Source organism: Anser anser, assembly GCF_964211835.1.
Source record: "Anser anser genome assembly, chromosome: 1".
Lineage (NCBI taxonomy): Eukaryota > Metazoa > Chordata > Aves > Anseriformes > Anatidae > Anser > Anser anser.
The window spans coordinates 42,160,076-42,181,900 of record NC_139720.1 but is presented as its reverse complement, the minus strand read 5'-3'; the positions used below and the strand labels follow the sequence as shown (position 1 = coordinate 42,181,900).

At 40.0% G+C, this 21,825-nt stretch overlaps 1 protein-coding gene across 1 annotated transcript in view; it reads right to left on the bottom strand.

Annotated features, from left to right (window-relative positions):
• Window positions 1-11,129: 11,129 nt before the first annotated feature.
• Window positions 11,130-21,825, bottom strand: part of NAV3 (neuron navigator 3) — a 423,218-nt gene continuing 412,522 nt past the window's right edge. The window contains 6 exon segments of the mRNA XM_083807523.1: window positions 11,130-13,862; window positions 16,134-16,337; window positions 19,045-19,163; window positions 19,699-19,895; window positions 20,310-20,381; window positions 21,332-21,486. Coding sequence (XP_083663649.1) covers window positions 13,743-13,862; window positions 16,134-16,337; window positions 19,045-19,163; window positions 19,699-19,895; window positions 20,310-20,381; window positions 21,332-21,486 — 867 coding nt within the window. The 3' untranslated portion in view covers window positions 11,130-13,742.

Below are 21,825 nucleotides of genomic sequence, written 5' to 3'. Positions count from 1 at the left end.
GTGAATCTGATTTTCTGTGATAACAACTGAACAAAGTCAGAGACTGTAGCTAAAGCCACCTGCTGTGTCAAGGAATGTGTGTTTCTGCTGCCAAAGTCTACCCAGTCAAACATTACACAAAAGGCACCAGAGGAAAACAGATGGTGAGAGTCTTGGCTGCCTTTGTGCCATCAATGTCAGACTAATTTTACCCCCCTTTAAATCAGCCATACCACAAAAGCAAAAGTGCTGCATCACAGTAAGAGGAGATTCGATCATATGTATCTACCTGTATTCTGTTGAGCTGTTTTGGTGGTACAAAGTTGGGAAGAAAACACCTCCACTGATCCACCAGTTTCCCTGTGGAGCACATGGTCCAGAAGCAGCAGTCAGAGGCACAAGCAGGTTCTGCCTTCCTTAATGCACCAGGCAGGATCCCAGGGCCTGTGTAAGAGCTGTGCACTGCCATACTTACAAGGTTCCAGGGTAAGAGGTAAGGTATCTATCTATCTATCTGTCTATCTTTCATTTTCATTTTTAGCTTTGCACTTTCTTGCTGTTTTCTAAAGTGGGTAGGCCACTCATTTTCAATCAAAACCAATAAAAAGACACTCCATGTTAAGTGTCATGGAGTATTATTTAACATGTCAATACTCTGCTAAATGTCTAATCCTGGTGTTCATGTTTTGGGGACTATTATGTTCCAGCATTTTACTTCATAATAATTGTACATGGGCCTACTGCAATTGAGAACTTCCTTTCTTTCAGACTCTTGTTTCCTTACCCTAACCCTTGGATGCATGTGGCTGAGTTCCTTTGCCCAGCTGTGTTTGCATAATACATCCTGCCTCTCAATACTGTCATGTTGTTGACTCATAATTTGATTCACTGGTTGTCCTCCTCCTTCCTCACTTGTATTACAGCAACAGGAAATTAAAAGTCTTAATTTTTTGTTCTCTGTAGTGCTCATGGCTTATGATAGGCCTATACCCTTTTATTGATCTTTTCTTCCCCAAGAATTTCCTGGGTAACTCACCTCTATTCACGCACTGTTAATCATTTTTTTCTTTTTCTAATACCCTTTCAGAATTGGGATCTTCATGGTGTCAGCTGAATGCAAAGTGTTTATTCATATAATACCCCAAGTGTTATTTTTCAGTTCCATTCTTCAGATCTCCCAGCAATCCATATGCCTTTTAAATCACCACTGTGAAGTAAGCAGAGGTTTTTCACAGATGGCCAAGTGTTTACAATTAACCTAGCAAAGTGTATGAATAAATCCACATATTCATTAAAATCTGAATTACTTACATTTGCTAATGCATTTTTCATTTACCATAGTGTCCCCCCTTCAAACAAAGAAACAAACAAACAAGCAAAGCCCACAGATCTTATCTCCTTCAAGTCTGGAGGAAGACACCTCCAGACAATACAATCAAAATAATGCTATTACCTGCAATTGTTGACATCTCAAAGTTCAAACTGTTTTACAGGTCATTAATAATCACAATACAGACAGTGATAGTCCTAGATGCTGCCTCTCCTAGATGCAGAGTGTTACCTCAATCTATAAAGCTGTCACGCTCTCATCTCTCTCATTCACTAAATTTACCTGTAAACTCTTGATGTTGAACATTTCCCTTAGAGGTTCACTCATCTATCTCACACACCTTTAAATAATCAAGGAACATCAATAGCTCTGACCTCAGGGACCAATTAGTATGTGTCTCACAGTATAGCTGAAAATTTGTAAAAGAAAGAGAAAATTCCTGACCTGCAGATGGTGAATTACAGCAAAAAGCAGACTCTTGTTTGGGAGATGTGAGGATTATCTGGAAGTTTTTCCTACTCGAATGTAATAAAGAGATATTGAAGAGCAGCATACATGGGAACTGCTGCTGGTCACACTTGTTCTCTTTACAAATGAATTTCAGTTGGCTGCAGCTACCTGTAGTGTTTCATATTTACTAAGTTCTGGACACTTTGGTGGTGGTGGTGGTGTTTGGGGGGGGGGGGGGGCAGGGGGGGAGATGAGACCCTTGGTTTCTTTTCTGACCCTTCTTTCCCAGAAATACAGAATAATTGAGCTTGGAAGTGACTTCTGAACGTTACACGGTGCAGCCCCTTGCTCAGAGCAGATCTGCTTTGGAGCAGGTGGCTCGTGGTCATATCCTTTCAAGTTTTGAACACCTTCAAGGATGGAAATCCCACAGCATCTCTTAGAGAGCTCTTCCAGTGTTTCACCACCCTCGTTTTGATTCCTACTCAGCTGTCTTATCCTGCAGTTTACCATTTTAGGTAGAAGAGAAACATCATTTTGCTCCCTGCTCAGTTTTTACTTCTAAAGACAGAAAAGAATGTAAAATACTCTGACAGCTGAGAATAGCTCTGTAATAATAACTTCAGGTTTCTCTAAACCAATCTCTCAAAATCCTTCCTTTGCTACTAGTAACCTCTGTTTCTCAGCTACAGTGAGAGAACTAGATCCAGACAGGTTCCAGCTGTGCCACCTGGAAACAACAAAGCAGAGACCACTCATCTCTCCACACCATTAACCGTCTGAAGTCAGAAGAGTGTTAAGGGAAAGGCAGTAAGAAACACTCCCCCGGTGTTTAGATAAGGACTGCCTCTCTCACGCACTACCTCTGCAGCCTGCAGCCTACTCAAGACAGCAGAAATAGATGGAGGGACTGGCAATGGATCTGAGACAAGTAATTTTTTTTTCAGAAAAGCTTGTTTCTCTGGGTCAGATTCCTTCCAGAGGAGATGAATGGAATAATTTCTGTTTAGATTTTTTTTCTCTTTTTCTTTTTTTAAGTAGCCATTATGTTAATGATCAGAGGTCTTTTTTTCCCTAGCCAAGAAGAAATAGATAATGGTCTGGATTGAGGTGAACAGTACACACAGCTCATCTTTTATCACAGGTAACTATAATATTGCCACCAATACTACCTCATGCTTGGATGTGATAATGAAAATCGGCAGGCTGAAGTGAAACACAAATGAAAATCAGCAAAGCCAGTACCTAGAGGGTAAGAGCAAGGGCGATGGTTATTGTTGCTTTGTCATATGTCAGCTGGACAAGGTCCCTGTGATATATCTGAACATGAAATCCACAGGCCTAGAGAGCCACAGGTGGTGAGGAACGCTGCAGCTGGCTGAACAGTCATCAATGTATCAGTGTGTGTGGTGCACAGGAGTTCTCTGGGAGGCAGGGGTCCTGCCAGGCAAGCCCCCACCTCCTGCTGCCCAAGAGCCACTTCTGGCTTCTTCATCCTCGCAGCAGAACATGCATTTAAAGACAGACACGTGAAAATGTCTTCAGAAAACAAAACCTTCCCCTGCTCCTCCACATGGGGTAAAGATTACAGCACAAACAAGACATGACAGATGTTCAACATTATATGCAAATCCTCAGGTGCTTTCAGTATAGCATGAGAAAACATAAAGATTAAAACACAAAAGAGCTTTCTCTACTGCCTGCCTGCTTCTCCCATATTCTTGCTCCTCACTTCTTTTATTCCTCACCTCCCGAGCATCTCCCATGGCAAAATGAAATCCTGCTCGCCACCCAACACAAACACTGTCCAGCTGCTCTTGCCTTTCCTCTTTGGCCCTCTGCTTCATCTACAGAGGGGAAGATTGTAGGGAAGTTGGTGGCTGTGATGTGCAGTTATGCTATCCTGCCACAGCATTGCTTACAGTGCCTTTGCTCAACTGGCTCAAAAGGAAACACTTGCTTTGTGTTACCTGTAACATGTTCAGATAGGGCTAGCTAACTCAGACTTTAATATTTCTTTAGCTATACCCCTTTGACTGTCGCTCACATTGCATGAAACACTTGTGCCTGTGTGTTTCTGAGCATAATACTCCACGTGGCAGCAGGGAGGACTTTTTTAGGGGGAAAGGGAGAGTTGTTTCTCAATCCAGCTTTGCTCCTCAAGCCCCCAAAGTAAATGCAAATGACTGCAGCCATCTCAGGAATGCTGCTGCTGCCATCTCCTGAGAAAAGATAGGCTGAGCATGTTTAACAGAGTTACAGGCACTGCTGTCAGAAGTTGTGCCTAACCATGTCCTAATAAAATGGAGTCTTTTGGTTTGTGGCCGGACCAGTCTAGTCTGTAAAGGAGTGATATCTAAGATTACTGTTGTTGAACTAAAAATACAGAATCCAAAAATACATGTCTAGCAATTGCCTGGAAATCTCATTTGCAAACATAACATTAGATTACTGCATATGAGGCAATTAGTCTTCTGTTTCCCAAGGGCAAACAGGAAGCCTCTGCTCTAAGCCATGGAGGCCTCCAAGCCCAGCTAACTGGGAGAGCTGAAATTTGGAATCCAGACACATAAATGCTTTGGGGAATCTAAACTGAAATGCTTATCCTTGTAATGTTTAATTGCAAGCACAAAGATTTTGAGGAAAACTATCACAAAGTACCATAGATTTACAAACTACCAATGGATAACACAAAGACTACTTTGGCAGCCTTAAGTCATTGCTGGCAATAGAGTTCAGACTCCTTAGTCACTTTGATAATATCAACCACCCTTTGACATCTACTTCTCTAAAATCCAAAAATGCAATGATTATTTTGTTTCTTTTCTCTCTTTCTCCATAAGTGAACGTACATTTACGTGCACTCACGCAGACAACAAAATGTTTCTTATTTTCTAGAAGCAATCATATGGGTCTAAAAAAGTTTTCACGGTATCTTTTTCGTTTATTGAAAGCATCTTCTATGATGACAGTTCTCAAAATATTCTGAAGTATTGCATATATATCCCCCTATCAAATAAAGGATAGTAGACAATAAGGATGTTAATCAGTTCGGGGGCTTTCTTCATTAGCAGCATCTCAAGGCACAGGCCTATGCATGAAGCTGTGCTATGTTGCCATCTACACCCTGCTGCTGTTAATGAGATTTCTTTCCCATTCATTCCTTAACAATAATGCTTATTGTGACCTTTGTGAAGTAGTTTGGGATGAGGCATCAAAAGCACTAAGCAAGTACTAAGTAATATTATCTGATTACTGTAACTCCAGTGACGGCTATGGAAAAATGTCGTGATTTTTTTGTTTGTTTGTTTGCTGCCCAGAGCTCAAGACTACTTAACAAATATCACTAAAGTAATATGACTGTTTCCATTTTTCTTTGAAAATGCCAAAGAGATTTGGTTCATTTTCAATATGAGAGGCTTCTGTTTGTTCTCTCTAAAACGATCAGAATTCCACCACTTTTTACACTCAAAATTCTCCTTTTTTTGGTGTGTGAAGCACCACAGAATCAGAGGTATAGATTTCCCTCTTTTCCGCTGGTAAGCAGTAAAGCAAAAGAAATACAACTCCTTTGGAAAGACTCAGACTGTCTGACAGTGGAAGAAGTTTCAGAGCTTCTACTCCCCCTTTCCTACGTCCTAACTCACTGCACACCTCCTGTTATACATCCCATGGAGTCTTCCTCTAGGCTACAAAACACAAGCTATTTATTTTTGGCATAGTATTGAAAAACAGTGAAATGTTGCTTTTAACTTAGTATTCCCTAGTCAGGAGAAAGGGTGGGGTGTGGAAACAAAGAGGAACACTGGGGAGCCACCACCCCAGAAGTGATTCAGCTTTTTCCCTGTGAACATACTGCTATGGGTAAAGCATGGGGCATCTTCCCAGAGCCTGCTGTCCCCTCCCGCTACTGCAGCAGGCCTCACCATGGCACATGCAGAAAAGCCAGCAATCAGGCAGTGAGCCCAAGGGAGGGGACATCACTGTTTTGGATGGCTATCGCCGTGCTCTGCTCAGCTGTGACAGCATATGCTCAGTGTTCAGAGCCAGAGAAGGACGGGATGCTGTCCTGGCACACTCTGAGCAGCAAGTAGCCTTCTGGGCAGCAAAGAGATGGTCAAGTGAAATGTGCCAGGGAGAGAAGGGGAGCGAAGCTGAGCAGTGATGGGAACAGCAGTGATAAGAGGAACTGAAGAAAGGCAGAAAGGGATGAAGGGATGTGTTAAATGTCAGAAGGACAGAGAGGGCAGAGGGCAAAATGCAGAGGAAAGACCTGTGGCAGGACCAAGAGCTATTTCCTATCTGAAATAGGATCTAAGAAAAAAAAAAAAAAGAAAAAAAAAAAGCTAAAACTGAAGTGCTTTGAGCACATGCCTTCCCTGCTTTAGGAATGGCAATTCCCACAGTCAGCAGGAACGGCTGCCTTAGCAAGGCAAATCAGACCCCACTCAGCAGCTACATTTACATACATTTACATTGCAACAGCAGCCTAAACGGACTGTTAAGGAATTTGTGTTAGCACCAGAAAGCTGTTTTCATATAGGAATGACCTTTACAGGGATTTCCTTTATGTGTGTTAGGAAAGAAAAAAATAATAATCAGTAAAGCTCATCTAAAAAAAAAAATCTACTAGCTAGAAAGCGTTATGTTTTAATTTCAGAAAGTGTATGAGTGGTTTTGCTTATATTGGCTGGAACAGATCAGAGCAAAGATGGACTTTGTCCCCTCTCCCACATCTTAACAGTTTTTAGACCACCTCCAGCTTCAGGAGGGGTGCTCCATTCTTCCATGCGAGCAGGTGGTGGCCTGGGTGTTTCCCTAGCATCCAAGGGGCACTCTGGGAAGCCAGGAGACCCTCTCCACGTCCACCTGCAGCATCAGCAGCATTTGGAGCTGAAACATTGCAACAACAGGGGCTCTGGCTCCACAGCAAGAAGCTTCACACTGGGTCCCAAGCAAAGCTTCACCAGAGCTTGTGGACCTTCTGGAGCAGCTGCTCAGTAAGCTAGCAGGAAACAAGGCCAAAAATATCCTCTGCTTGGGGTGCAGCTGAAGTTTGTTCACTCTGACATTCTTGGATGCATCATTTTGGCTTGGAAGGACAGCTTGTCTAGTTGGAAACTTCCTGACCAACTGTGGTTTGATACTCAGAAGGTCTGCTAACAAAACTAAGGGGAGAGAACTAACTGCAGGGGAAATTTTTGTGAGCATAAATAGGTAGATGAACCAGAAACCCTCTTTTCTCTGCTCCCCCAAAAATCCCTCAGAGAACAAGCAGTAGTCAGCATTCTTGAGCAAGTGCAAATGTTTCTGCGAATACAGCTGTGATTTCTACTTGCCATAGTATGTCCCTGATATTAGGCAGATAGTTCCAATATAAAACAGCCTTTGGAGTGTATATGCTTAAGGTTCATATTCAGCCTCAGCCCTATATTCTACATTTTGATTACTGAACAGCTCAGAAAACCCATGAATATCTGACATCCAGTAACATAATATTTTAATGAATTATAAAAATTAACTGATTAATTCTGCTATACAGAAAGAAACAGCAGCAGTTGAACAATACTGATATTTTTCCAGTATGAAAGACTTCTTCCAGCATGTCCTATAACACATACTGCAGCTTTTCTGTCATCCTTGAGGTGGAGAAACCTTTCTATTGTCCTGCAACTACAAGCAAGCACTTAGGTTTTATTGCTAGCAGCTGCTCCACTCCAGAAAAGGAGGCTTCCCTCCATTCTGATTAGCAACATAGTCTGAAGGTTTTATTCAACTTCAGAGACCATTAGAACAGGCAATAAGGCATCCTACTAAATGCTGTGCCTAAGCATGCAATTAAATTATAATTCTTGCATGTAATATTCTGCACAATCTCTACAACATTTAGCTGAATCTTGTAGCAGTTAGTTGACCATCTTATCCTCTAAAGACAGTGGTTTATGGAAGAATGAGTTGCAGGCACTGAAGTCTGAATTAGCAAAGCACTTCAGCACATACTTAACACTATCCAGGGCAGAAATTAAAGAATGTTGCTCAATTTAAACACGTAGTAAGACTAAATTTGTTCTTTAAAGTTAGAGGCACTTAAGCTAGAAATGAAACATACTGTCTGGATGCAGAGTGTTAAATAGGCTGGTGATCTGAAACAAGGTATTAACCAACTCTTGAACAAGCAGTATTGTTTTAAATTCAGAAAGATAACGTGTTGATGGCAAAAGTTTTTACAAGGAAGCTATTAATAACATATATGAGACATACTGTCAGTACAAAAGCAGTAATACAGAGACATTAAGTAATAATGAGACTAATCACAGCAGTTACTAAGAAGGTAATAAAGTTTTCTCAAATAGCTTTTAGATTTCTTATTTCTACTAAATGAGAAATACATCTCCCTGTAATGTTAGTTCAGTTAAGATGTAAGATTTTGCCTCCAGCCTGACTATCCCCAGCCACAATCAGGAGTCAGTACCACTAGTCCAACACAGTGCCATTAGTTTGACCTGGATAAGCAGAGATGGGGTTCACTGAGATCGTGCCACGTATACAAGTGTGCAGTAATGATTGAGCTAAATTATTCATTCTGCCAGTCAATTATTTCTTGTAGCTCAGTCCCTGAGCTACAAGCTACAGTTTCTGCTGTACAGAAGCAGTAGTTCTTTATTGTATGTAGCTTAACTGAGGGGAAGAACTAACCTGCACTGAGTTGCACTGATAAGTTGTTTTTTTTTCAGTCTGTGTATGTGTCTTCATTGTGCTTGTAAAGTGCAGAACACAGTATCAGAACATATTTTAGATGCACTGAATTATCAGTGCTAAAATAGAGCTCACTAGCCTAAATGACTTACTTTACTAAGTCCCCAGGGTTTGGTCATAGAGCTAATAAGCATTTTGTCTGTTTCTTTCTTCTTTCAGAGCCATTCATTTATGGTGTGATAAAATCATTACTGCTGGTTATGTGTCATCATGTAAATGCTTTATTTTGTTACATAGCAGTTACCAGGTGCCTTTTCTTTCAGCTTTGGCATTTAATTGTTGAGATGCATTTTAGTTTCCTAAATTATGTAGCCTGATTTAATAAAAAACTGCTTACAAAACAAGTAAATACACTGACAAAGACAAAACAGTATTTCATTTATGAAATTTGTTACTAAAAACACAGCTCCACTTTGTGTGCTCACTCATCGCTATTTATCAATGTTTGCTTAAGGTTGCAGTTGAACAAAGAACAGTAAATGCAATTTAGTGTAGAAAGGCAAGGTCACATGGCCTGGGTCTTAGTTAATTTATCTTTCATGACAGATCCTATTTTCTGCTGCTGGTATTATTACCCAGCAATACATTTCTCCCATGATAGTGCATCTGTAGCTTTTGCATTGCCACACTTAGTGGTAGCATTTAATTTGTGTGACATTATTCAGTTATCAAGAAAAAGTAGTGCATGCTGAGAAACTCAGTGGCTAATGATAGCTTAAAAAAATGAGTTCTTATGAGCAAGAGCAATGTCTCAAGTACTTTGCTAAAAACACTATCCTCTCCCAGGCTGTGCTATCCTGATCCCACCCTGAGCACCTGGGCATTCACCGTCAGATCTTCAGATCAAGCACAGGTAGATGTGTGGACACAATGGATACAGAAGGAGCCTGACAATTGAATTTCATACCTTCTCCCTTACATAATGGCAGCTGGGTAACATGCAGACATTGCAACACTGTATTATGGGAAAGTCACACTGAAATGGGTCCCTGAAGTCAGCTAGTCTGTTCCCCTTCCCGTGTAAGATCAGCTCTACATATGTCGTTTGCAACAGAGACTAATCTAAATCCATCCTTAGAGACTGACAGTGATGGAGAAGCCATGTAACTCATCCAATAGTTCCTACAGCATTATGCACGCATGGTTCTGTGTGATGTTCTGGTATTCATACCCATGTTAACTGGAATACAAATATACCAGTGACATGCAACCCAGCGATGTGACTGTAGATCAGAAATTGTCATGGAGATTCCTAGCGGGATTCACCAGGGTTTTGTTCTTGACACAATGTTACTTGCAACCTCCGTCTGCAAAGTGATTGGTTGGGTACCAGTTTTGGGAAAGCAGGGAAGCTGGAGGAATGGTAAATTATACAGATGCCGGCTGTAGATAATGATCTGAATCATTTCGTAGGTTGGGCTGATTTGAATATCCTCTTTCAATACAGCTAAATTTGCAATCTTACATCGAAGGAGAAAAGAGCATGGTTTATACAGACAGGATTGGACAAAGTGATTTTGAAATGATGCAACATGAATAGAACTCAGGGTCTTGATAGATAATTAACTGAACATGAACCTGCAGTAGGATGATACAATTAGAGAGTGAATGTCACCACTGAAGCCTAAGCAGGCAAAATAAGAAGTGGGAGTAGGAAGGTGATATTAGTCCTGTTTATAGCATAAGTAAAGCCATCAGAGGAATACCATGTGCAATTCTCATACCCACATGTCAGAAAGGACTCTGACAAAATGAAGTGTTCAGAAAGTCTTGCAAAAATATGTTGGGGACTGGAAAGCATGTCTTTACATAAAAAGCTAATGAGCAAGCTACTTGCTTCACCAGAAAAAAGCAAGGAAGACTATTACTTAACATATATTATGTTTTTGATTGTTGTTGGCTTTCTAATAGAGAAGGAAAAGGCATAACAGAAAGCAGTTTGGGGTATTTTTTGTCTTGAAAAGTAGGAACTTTGTAAGATCTAACTAAAATAAAGCACCTAAAAAACAAACCAACCCACTGAATAATCAGCTGCATTGACAGTGATGTGCTAGAGCTTCTACTTCATACCGTTATGTTTTTCCAAGGATATGACAATTTCAGGGAAATTACAGACCTGCTGCTGAGACTTATAGCTGAGGTGCTACCACTCACTGGAGCATAATGAACTCTTCCAGCCTCAAACTCAATGATTATCTAACTAACATATTTGAACTTGCTTTTGTTGAATTCTATTAAATTATATTGATTTATACCTCCTGAGGAAGTGGCCCTAAATCTTTCAGGTTTGAAAATAAGCCATAATAGTGCACCAGTTCTGTACAAGTTTGCCACCACTGAAATCAATATCTTTGCATTTGAAGATAATCTCGAAAATGAGGAGCCTTTAAAGTTGTTTCTGAACTCCACAACCTGTTCTCACCATGGAAACAGTCACTCAAAAATAATATTGAAACCCTGGAACTAGAAGGAGTAGCTAATTTTGTTTTTACAGAGATTAGTTCTGCTGAATTCAGAAAATTACATCCTTCAGTTTGTCACTTTGTTTATATGTTTTTGTTTGACATAATATCTAACCGTTAAGTGGTCCTGACTGCAAAAACACCAGACTGTGTTTTCAATAAATAATTCCACTTTAATGGCAAAGTAATAATTTAGACAGATACAGTGCGCACACCTGCAAAAAAATATACGCAAGCTGGTTTACAAGCTAGAGGAACAATAAACCAATAGAAAATACATCATCCAGTTAAGTCCGATGACACCAAATACTTATTATTAGGGCTTTACAAAGACTACAAAACTTTTCAGATGATTTATTTCACTGTTTCTGTCTATTTACATGATATGTTACATCAAAAAATGTACAAAATATAAAATGTATACAGACAAATGTTTCACAAACAATTTCTGAGTTGTAAACTAGGTGGACTCACTGAGATGTATTGCAGGAAGTTTTGTATATGTGATATTGTGTGTTTGTGTGTTAAATATGGCAGGATAAGATCTGCAGGTTTGCTCAGAGCACAGGTACAGGAAAGAGCAGCTTTCCTTTAGTTCTTTGAGTCAGTCAGGATGTACGCACTGACATTGTACAACAGAAATGGATCCAAATTTTGGGGGCATGATGTTGGTCTGACTGAATCCTACATGCATAACATCAGTTGGAGTTTTATTAGGGCAATAGCACCGTGTAGGAACCTCTAGATTCAGTGATGCAGCTCAGTGCCATTTGAAAACTGCATTGATTTATCTTTGTTTTACAGCAAGTGACCACGGGGTGGCCACAAAGTGTTAATAGCACCAAATATACATCCTGAAGATAACATCTATGGAGGTGTACAGTACATGTCTACACAATGCCAAAGCCCTTAGGTACCTTCTGGTTTATATGCACCTATTTGAACCGGATGCCTCTAGTGGTAAAGGAGCACTCCCGGATATTCTGAGCAGTTTTAATGCAATCTGGTTGTAGCCTGCCATGACATATGCACTTAAACATTTCCAGCTGTTTTGTCCCCCAAAATGTATTGGCTTCATATAGATATTGAAACATGCTCACTGTAGCATTGATAGCTCCTGCATAGTCAGAACAACTGTAAGTACAGGACAAACACACCAGGTAATAACAGCTTTTAAGGTTTGCATTCTGTATTTGTTTGCAACATACAGGAAATCTCAGCAAGTGAAACATCTCTTAACACCAACAGAATAAAATACAATTTTTTGTTTGCTTGTTTTTGATTTGATTTGTGCAAGGCTTTTTTTTTTTGTTTGTTTGTTTTTCTTTTTTCATATTTACATTACCCACCCAGTAGACTGTGCAAAACCAACCCACTTTTACAGTATAAACTCTTCCTCTTCCACAGTGGACATCACTGCTTCAGTGTTCTTTTATGCTGATTTTTTCATGTACAACTATAGCAATCAAAACAACATGCTAAAACTAGAAAAAGGAAAAAAAAAACAAAACATATATTTGTGCTCATGCTGCATCAAGTGCATCCAGCTCTGCTGGATAAAAATTCAAAACGTCTATCCTCCAAAAACTCCATTCCATGGGACCAAATGGATTTGAGCCGATTTTCCTCAGCATTTAGGTGGCAGTGGAAGTGGGTTTGGGTTCCTTGTGTATTTCTGAGGGTAGGCAGAGCAATCTATTCACAAGATAAAAATATTATATAGCAACTGTTCTTTCTCCTATCCATTTCTTTAAAAAATCATGATATACAGATATGAGGCTACTGTGTTAACTGACGTTTTCTCATTAGTAAATGAAGAAAAAAACAGTGTAAATTACCAATGGTTTAGGAACTAAACCAACTGTAAGACTGTTCTAGAAATCTGTTTTAAGGCAGTGAGACAGCACCATAAGAAATGTTCCTTCTTTCACTGAAAAGGCTCAAACAAATGAAGCCCTAAGAAGCCTTTAATCAGTGTTGGTTAATAATTGGTATAAAACTGTTGTTAAGGAGTGGGCAGGTGGTTAAAAAAGACCTTTGTGGTAAAAACAACTTTATAAAATCTGTGACTTGTATACTAAAAACTTGATGGAGCGCATCACCGTGACCATGGCAGTTAGAATTAAATTGGCACTTATCCAGCATATCACAGTCATGTTTTCTGGTGATTGCACAATACTGTTTGTGCTTTCTGAGTTACTATCATCATCTCTGACTCATTTTGGAATGGGCAGTAGCGTACAACACAAACACCACTGCAGTCCTGTGACCAGCACCATGTGGCACAACAGAGGTTAGAAGAGAATTAGAAGACTGCATTGTTCATGCAGTGCCTCAGGGTAAACTAAAGGAAAAAAAAGAAAAAAAAAAAGAACCAACAAGAAAAACCCAAGTTGCACTGTAAACTTGTACAGAGAAACAGAGACGCAGAGAGAGAGGCAGAGAAAGAGAGAAAGAGAAAGAGGAAAATAAAAAAAATTCCAGTTTGGCTAACACGTGTGCAATCTGCTTAGATGCCCTTGATCTAGGGCATTTTCCAGTTGACAAATGGAGTCTCACTTGGCTCCGTAGGTATCAAAATGCCTTGAAATTAAACTAATTCAAGCTTTCCACTTCAATTTTTCTTCCTGACTTTGCAGAGTTAGGTCTCCTGCCTACCTACAACACACCATTCTCATTCAGGGACCTCGGCGTGCTGCTTTAATACTGGCAGTGGTCTAGTGGAAACAGATTTTACCATAATCCTCCACCAAGGTTTGTCCCTTTCAGAGAGTCGATTCAAGGGATGAATCCAAAATGTCGTCGTGGTGGCTGGTGCTATCACTGTCACAGCTTTGTGCGCTCGAATAGTTGGCTGCCTCTTGAAGCCTCATTAGCATATTCATCTGAAAGAAGAAAGAAATGTTCACATAATCTTGTCTCATTTAATGCTGCAGTGGCCGTGTTAAAATTTAATTAAGCTGCCTTGCTGTACGAGGTGTGCTGGTATCTAGCTGAGGGGACCATACAAAAGGATTTCGGAAAGGGCAGGGTGTCAGCGGCTCCTCCTGGCACCCTTTTCGCTACCTTCTGGTCTTTAAATAGCAGTGTGCGTTTAAAGGTCCAGAGAGCCAGAGGGATATAATGGAGCTGCCTGATAACTCTCTTTCATTCAGGGGTGAGAACGGCTGCAGCTGCACCACTAGCAAGGGAAGGAAGCCATATCACAGCTGGACATCTGGGCCCATATTTGGAGACAGTCAAGCTTCCAGATCATTTTTGGATGGTGTAGATTCACCATATTGAAAATGCAACTGAAAACATAATCACACTAACATATACCCTCTGCAGGAGAGAGACAGGGAGGGAGGGAGCGCAGGGTGGACCGGGGCCAGCTACTTCCAGAAAGGGTCCCATCTGCTGCTGAGGGGCTGACTGCAGCAGGGGAGCAGCAAAAGACCCTCCTTCCTGAGAGAGGGCGAGCCCTCACAGAATTAATTTGGGCATTATTAGGACTTGAAGCCCATCTGAAAAAAGACATCAAAAAGCAGCATTAAGTCCCAGAAAATTACTTGGATGCTTGATGCCTAACTGCATATAACCATCAGGATTTTATTTGTAAAACATCCACTTCTGCCAGCATACTCAGGGCTGCAAGCACTGTTGACATTGTGAACACAATTTTGTTGTTTTTAAAGGAACAAATGATCTGTCTTTAGAAAAAGAAAACAAAAAACAGACAAAGAAACAAACAAAAAACCAAAACAGACAATGAAATACCAAAGAGGCAAAGATATCCTTGTGTGTGTGTGTGCATTAAGCTCCTTTTCCTTGTTTGCTCACGAATCCTTACATCTCTATGGTTTCACCCCACACAGTTTGCAAAGCTTTCTCCTGGAATTGAAGAGTGTTTAATCAGGAAGCTTTTGCTGGAGGTTTATAAGTATCCATGCCTGAGCGTACTGGATACATGCAGTGGGTGTGTAACACAGCCTACTTGTGAAATGCCCTATTTCCTCAAGCATAGTCTTTGGATATGCTTGTGCTCCCCACATGCCAGTGTCTCTCTCCCGGTGAGCTCCACCTCAAGCCCTACATTCACAAGTTTCAGGCTTCTGATAACTAGTCGGATACAGGAAGCTGTAAGCAACTGATCACAGTGTGCAGGGAGCAAGCGTGGCTGGACACTGAACTCTGCCTGCCCAAGTATTTTCACCTTAGTGGAAGGGGAGGCATATTTGCTGGAAGCCTGGAAAATAAAATCTCTGGCAGCCTGAATCACAAGGTCAGTTACCCCAAGGCTTATGTTCTGGAAGACAAGAGGTCAGATGACTTGATTTCCCACATTTCCTTGGGGTTCAAGGTCTCGGTATGAGTACCAAACACTTCAAGTAGGCTGAGAAGTCGTTGCTTTAGCACTGATAAGAGTTAAAAACATTTTCCTCTAAAAGATTCCCTTTTTCAAAGGGCTACCTGTATTCCAGAGGTTCAATTCTCTAAAATAGTATTATGAATTATGATAAAGACTGTCTATAGAGAAAGTACTATACAGAAACAGCAGTTCAATATATGCAATTTAATATTCCATTATCAGAGGAGGCAATAGTAAACCCAAACATCTGGGATCATATTTAAATAAAACAATACATGGCACTTAGGGAAATAAACCTCTTATCTTTTAATGCCACTATACTTGCATTCCTTTACATTAAGACTGCTATATAGTCATCGGTTATCTTGAAATGTTCTGGGGAATGGGAGGATAGCAGTCTAATTTGCATTTCCACTAAATTCTCTCTGACAGCAAAGTTAGATAATGTGAGTTTCTCAGTGCTTCACTTATAGAATGTAGAAGACAAACAGTCCAACCTGGAAAGGTGGTTTCAGAATAAGCTGATTAATCAGATTGCTTAAGAATGGTATCCAAACATTATAAAGATTTCTGGGCAGATGCAAAATGCATATTATTTAGGGACATATTAATGTGATGGTGATACTTGCCCTCTTGCTAGATTTTCCTATTATTTTCATTATTTCTTATAAACTGTGGTAGGATTCATTCTAAAAGCACACTTTGGAACAGGTACACAGTACATTTTTTACTGTACAGTGTAGAATTTAACATGTGACAGTGAAGTACATACTGAAAAACATTTTTCCCAAAGTTTAAATCTTACCAAGGGATCCCCCTCTGTATCAGTCTGTGGGGCATGTTTTGAGGTTGTTCCTTCTTTTGCTGATGCATAGCCTTCATAACCAACATCTTCTGGTCTTAACTGAAGTAATGATGGCCAGTCATGTTGCAGAGTTGCAGAGCTCCACGGATAGGTATCAGCTACCCACTTGGAGGGATCCTCCCAGGGTGCCCTCTTACCGTACATCTGTAGTGTGGATAAAGCACAGGTAAGTATCCTACAGAGCTTCCAGTACCAGTTGTAATAGCAGACAAAAGTCATCAAACACACCTAAACCATTTTAGTAAATGTTTTGTTTTCAGACATGCTCAGCACTCAGATACGATAAGACATTCAAAAGACCTCATCTCCATTAGTGCTCCTTCAATACCCAGAGTGGCTGCAAGTTGAAAAGCACTCCATAACTAGTGATACTTGTAGGCAACAGTGGGAGTTACAAGTTTTTGACACAACGAGCAATGAGACCTTTTGGTAACTTGCTTAAGGCGTATCAGTGAAATTAACTCAGACCTATCTAAAGCATTCAAGTTAATTGGATTTTGTTTGAAGTGAATTAGGAAGTGCCAGAACTGATTGTTCTCTTCTCCTGACAAAACAGGATGCAGAAGCAGACATCTGTCCACACCTTGAGATCTTTCATGAGGTTAATAGGAGAAATTCACAAAGGATAGATTTTCCCTACCATAAAGCATGAAAAGGCTTATGCATCTGGAAGGACAGGAGGAAGAAAAAATAAGAATAGTTTGTTTAGGAGGCCCAGCAGCTTCCTCACTAAGATGTGCTCTCCCCGCAGTGCTGCTCAGAAGCAACATGTTAACTGAGAGACCCTTGGTTGCTGCTTCACAGATTTCCTTTAGCTGTATTATGTGTGACAATGTGATAGTGACAATGACACATGTGGCTTGGGAGCCCGCCACCAGAGCTTTCCATGATTTCTCCCAGCTCAAACAGCTTCACACAGTCCAGGAATGAGTGTAACATTGGCAGAGGCGTTGAGATGGGCTGTACTCTTAATGGGAGTAAAACAGCGAAGGATTCTAGTGCTAAAGCCAGACAGATGAGTTGTGCTTATCATTATAACACCTGCTCCCAGGCACTTGCTGAATCCAGAGCTTCAGTTTAGGCAGCCAAGTTCCCTATATTGTGTACAGAGATACTCAGATGCCTTCTGCCCTACACAGAGGCTTGGCTGCTTAGCAGGTATCTGCTTAAATAAGCCAAGTGGAAATATTTCTCATGGAAGTAGCAAGCTAACTCCTGACTGTAGGCAGCATTTCCCCTCATCTGAGACGAACAGTAACTAAATCCTTTCTGGAATCTGGGGCAAGGTTTGTAAACTCCGTGTCTGGCAAGTGAGTTTACAAAGTGCCATGCTGGAAAGTCAGTTTCTACCCTTCTCTGGTACCAGGAACATTTAACTATATCATAAAAAAGATTTCTGTTTATTATTAATGATGCTATTCTATGGAAGGCATCCAAAGCATATAAAAATTGTAATGGTTCACAAAACAACATATTTTCTTCTGTCTGCTGCCATCTTCTGCTCCAGAATTGAAGTTTTCATTTAAGTACCTACCCTGTATGCTTGGAAAAATATGAACATGAAGAATATCACCGCATTTTTATAGCTGATCTAAACAAGGGCTGTTAATCTCACTGTGGCTGTTTTATCAGATGTTTGGCAGTTTTTTGCACAAGGCATAAACACACTGTAATTCCCAGAGAGGTAAGCAGTTGTAGAAAAGTGTGAGATACTCAACAGGCAAGATTCAAAACCTCCATCGTCAGTATGTCACTATGTCAGTACAAGGCCATAAAGAAGCTGCAGCTGCTTACACAGTTCTTTGACTATTCCAAAACAATCCCCTTTGCACTGTGCAGTAATTTTTTTCACTGTTACGAGTGGCAAAAATATAGCTTTTCCACAGTGCATCTTTTCAGAGGGCATAGAGTTGCACTACATGAAAGGAAAGGAAACAGGGAAAAGCCAAAAAAAAAAAAAGAAAAGAAAAAAAGTCTGGATTAATTTCAAGATTTATGTTTACTCGAAAGATGTGCAATGGTCCTAAATCTTAACCTATATGGGGCAGCTTATAGTCCTTTATATGGTGAAACTAGTTGTAGCCCTCCTTCTATTAAAATTGCTATTAAACTTTACTAGTTCAGTAGCAATCAATGGAGACTGTTAAGAGAGTAGAACTGGTGTTAATGCCTGGAGAAGAAAGGATGGAGGGAATGGTGAACTAATAGCATTGATATCCACAATGAGAATTACAGTCAGGAGAAAACCTTTGCCCATACAGAGGAAGAACAAAGGAGAGATCAAAACCAGAGGAAATATAAAATGAAAGTGCAAGATGCAAGGGTAAAAAGGGACAGACGCTCGTGTTCAGCGGGACCAAGGAGTAATCAATCTCAGTCTGGCTGGATATGTGTTCACAAGCTTTTCTTCATATGCCTACATGCATACTCGTGTACATAGTCTGGGAAGGATCAGGCAGACCAATGCTCTTTTCTTACACCAGGGTAAGGGCTATTAACTCTCCCATGTAGAGGCTGGTTGAGACTGCCTTATACAGGGAGGCAATCTGAGCTTTATTAAGCATTGCTATGAATTCTGTTTAAACAGAGAAAAAAGAACCTTCCACCTGTCAAAGAGGTGAAACCCTCTTCATAAAATATTAGATATGCTACTGCTGGAGCAGGAAAAGCAAAATTTTATACATCAGGTTATGAGCAAGTCAAAAGGAGCCCAACACTGATTTCTATAATCCCACCACAGATTTCTTCTTGTAAATCCAACAGCATTCAGAATTGAATGCATTGGTTAAAAGTAACTTGGAGAAAGCCTATGAAACTAAGAAAAAAAAATGCAGGGAAGCAAATGACATACCTGAAGCCCTTCTCTCACTGCTTCCAGAAGATATGGCACCAAGGAGTAGTTCCAGAGGTCTGTGAACCACACTCTGGAGCCATCAACATCCATAGGACAAGGGAGGAAAAGGCGGGGACCTGAGAAGTCAAATTGTGTATTGAAAAAGTAGAACTAGGGAGCATACTGAAAATAATCCTCACAGAAAAGTAACACTGGAGTAAACAAACATAGAGAATACTAATACAGGGCTAAAGTATGGGACCTATCGGTAACCTGCTATTAAAAATGAAATAATGTCACTTTATCCAATTCTAAGGCCTGATGAACACTTAAAAGTTTTAATGGCAAAGTTATGTACAAAGATGACTTCTTGCTAACATTCCACCAGAAGACCTCAGGTACATATATATCTCCCACCTGCTAGTTTGCTAAATGAAGATAATTTACTCGAAAGCATTTAGCAACCAACGCATAAATAACAAGAAATACATACTGTCTTTCCATTTTCATTTCAACCTTGCTGGCAACACAAACCAGTCAAATTCCCCACACTTATGCTGTATTTACCACTGAGAGATGAGAACTTTTAAAAAGAGAATTCAACCTTCAACCTTTAGATCTTTAAAATGGTTAGTCTACATCTTTATTTCAAACCACTCTACCAGGACTCACCAATGGTTACATCTGAAGAACTGTGTGTTTCTAGGAAGCTGTTGAGATGATGCCATGTTTTTGGGATCCAGTCAATGATTTTGATGAGCTCATTATTGCGTATGTTCTTTTCTATTTCAGTCTCAATCAGCTTCCTTCTCAGATATCTGCCCAAGAAGCCTTTAACAGGCTCTGTGTGATTAGCACATAGCACCCACCTGTGTAGAAAGGATAAATGTCAAGTAGCAATGAATAGCAAGTATGTAATTTCCTCTTAAACATACAGATGATGATAATGTCATAAACTTCTAAGTCTCGTGAGCCAGCACATACAAAACTGCTCTGATAAACCATGTTATTCACTGTTACACTTCCCATCAGGAATTCAAGGCATTGCTGAAAACAAATGGAATGCAAGAATGCCATTAAATTCATCATCTTGATAGAGATGCTGGAAAGTATCTTATCCCAAACACCATATTGAGACCTATCAGTACAGAAGAGCCACAGAAGCTAAAACAATTTGCTGTGATGAGACACAAGATCAATGTTTGTTGAAGAACTGGTCTGAGAAGCAGGGAGCTTGAAAGTTCTGTGCAAACACGGCCAGAGTAAAAACAGAGTGAATGTACCTGAAATTGTGATGCAGCTCCAGATTTGGTGAAGAAGAAACTCCCTGGTTCATAGTTCCAATAATATAAGGACTGGAAAGAGAAGTAGTATGTTTTGTTGAGGGAGAATCCTTTCAGATATTCAGAGAATATTCTTTATTCTTAGCTGCACTAGGCTAATTTTGAAGAAAATGTGGATATGTTGAAGTCTTAGATTTAAAATATTTCTGTAGTACTTTTTTTTTAAAATGTAGTAACTTTTTTTTTTTTAATGCTTATTCTTGCATGATTTCCCTCTCTGCACATTTGTAGTTTACTAGCACTCATCTGTAATAAAGAAATAAATGAGGCAACCCTATGCTCATGTACCTCATTATTTTGTAGTAAGCTTAGAGTTTTAATTTCAGAAGGCAGTGAATCTCATGAGTAGGACATAGCATGCAGTGATTTTATGAAGAGAAATCCCTATGATGGTGCTTTTACAATAGAAATAGCCAATGTATTTGACCAGCAGAAGTCCCAGAAAACATTATTTTTTTATTCTTTCTTGGCAATAAAGGACAGTCATCAAGCTTCACACTTCTGCAGTACTACAGCTCACAAGAAAACTGTCCACCAGGTATAGAGCTACTTCTGCATGGATTCATGGGTTCACACATGTCCCACATTCTACTATTATAAAGTACATTTCTTTTTACTCTCTCATAAATTATCCTCAGGGTACTAATGAGCTTGTGTGATCTGACAGGGCAAAAGGGATAAGACCCTAATTCAGTCAAGGATTTAAGTACATTCTTAAATTCAGTGACACATTTACATCTCGCTGAGATAAACGTACGTCATATATATAAAGCAGGCACATAAGTACTTGGCTGAAGAGGGTCAAAATTATTGAAGTGGTTAAATTAAAAGACCCACATAGGGTCATAGCCTAAGGGAGTCTAATTTTTCCCGGAGATATTTTATTTTGCAAAGTAACAAACAGCTTTTACTGTTTTAATTGCAAAATGTGTGTGAAAGGGGAGAAAAGAGCTTCTACCTACCATTTATTATATTTACAATTGAGGAAACCATTGAAGATGTCACTTAGCGAACTGATGTGGTGGAGATTATCCAGAATTATGACCACAGGGAGGTCAGCACCATTGTTGTCAGCACTGCATTGTTCGGCTAGGTTAGCTAGGTATTGTCGCAGATCCTTCAGCAGGATTAATGAAAATCAGAAAAAAAAATATTAACCCAATTAGACCATAGATGCAATTTCAGGGGAAAAGATTTTCAGAAAGATAAAGAGGCTGCTACAGAGTTTCACCACTGTGGACAGTTCAGCTGGATGAGCACATGCAGGAAGACCTTCTTCTTAGACAGGACAACATTGAAGCCACATGCTAAGATGAAAAAAGGCACTAAACTCAAGGCAAGTGACTGAAGCATACACATTCCTATTTGGTGGACACCGTCCTTAGAAACCTGCTGGCAAAATATCTTATCTCCACTGGAAAACAGGTTGCAATGAAATATCTTATACATTTCTATG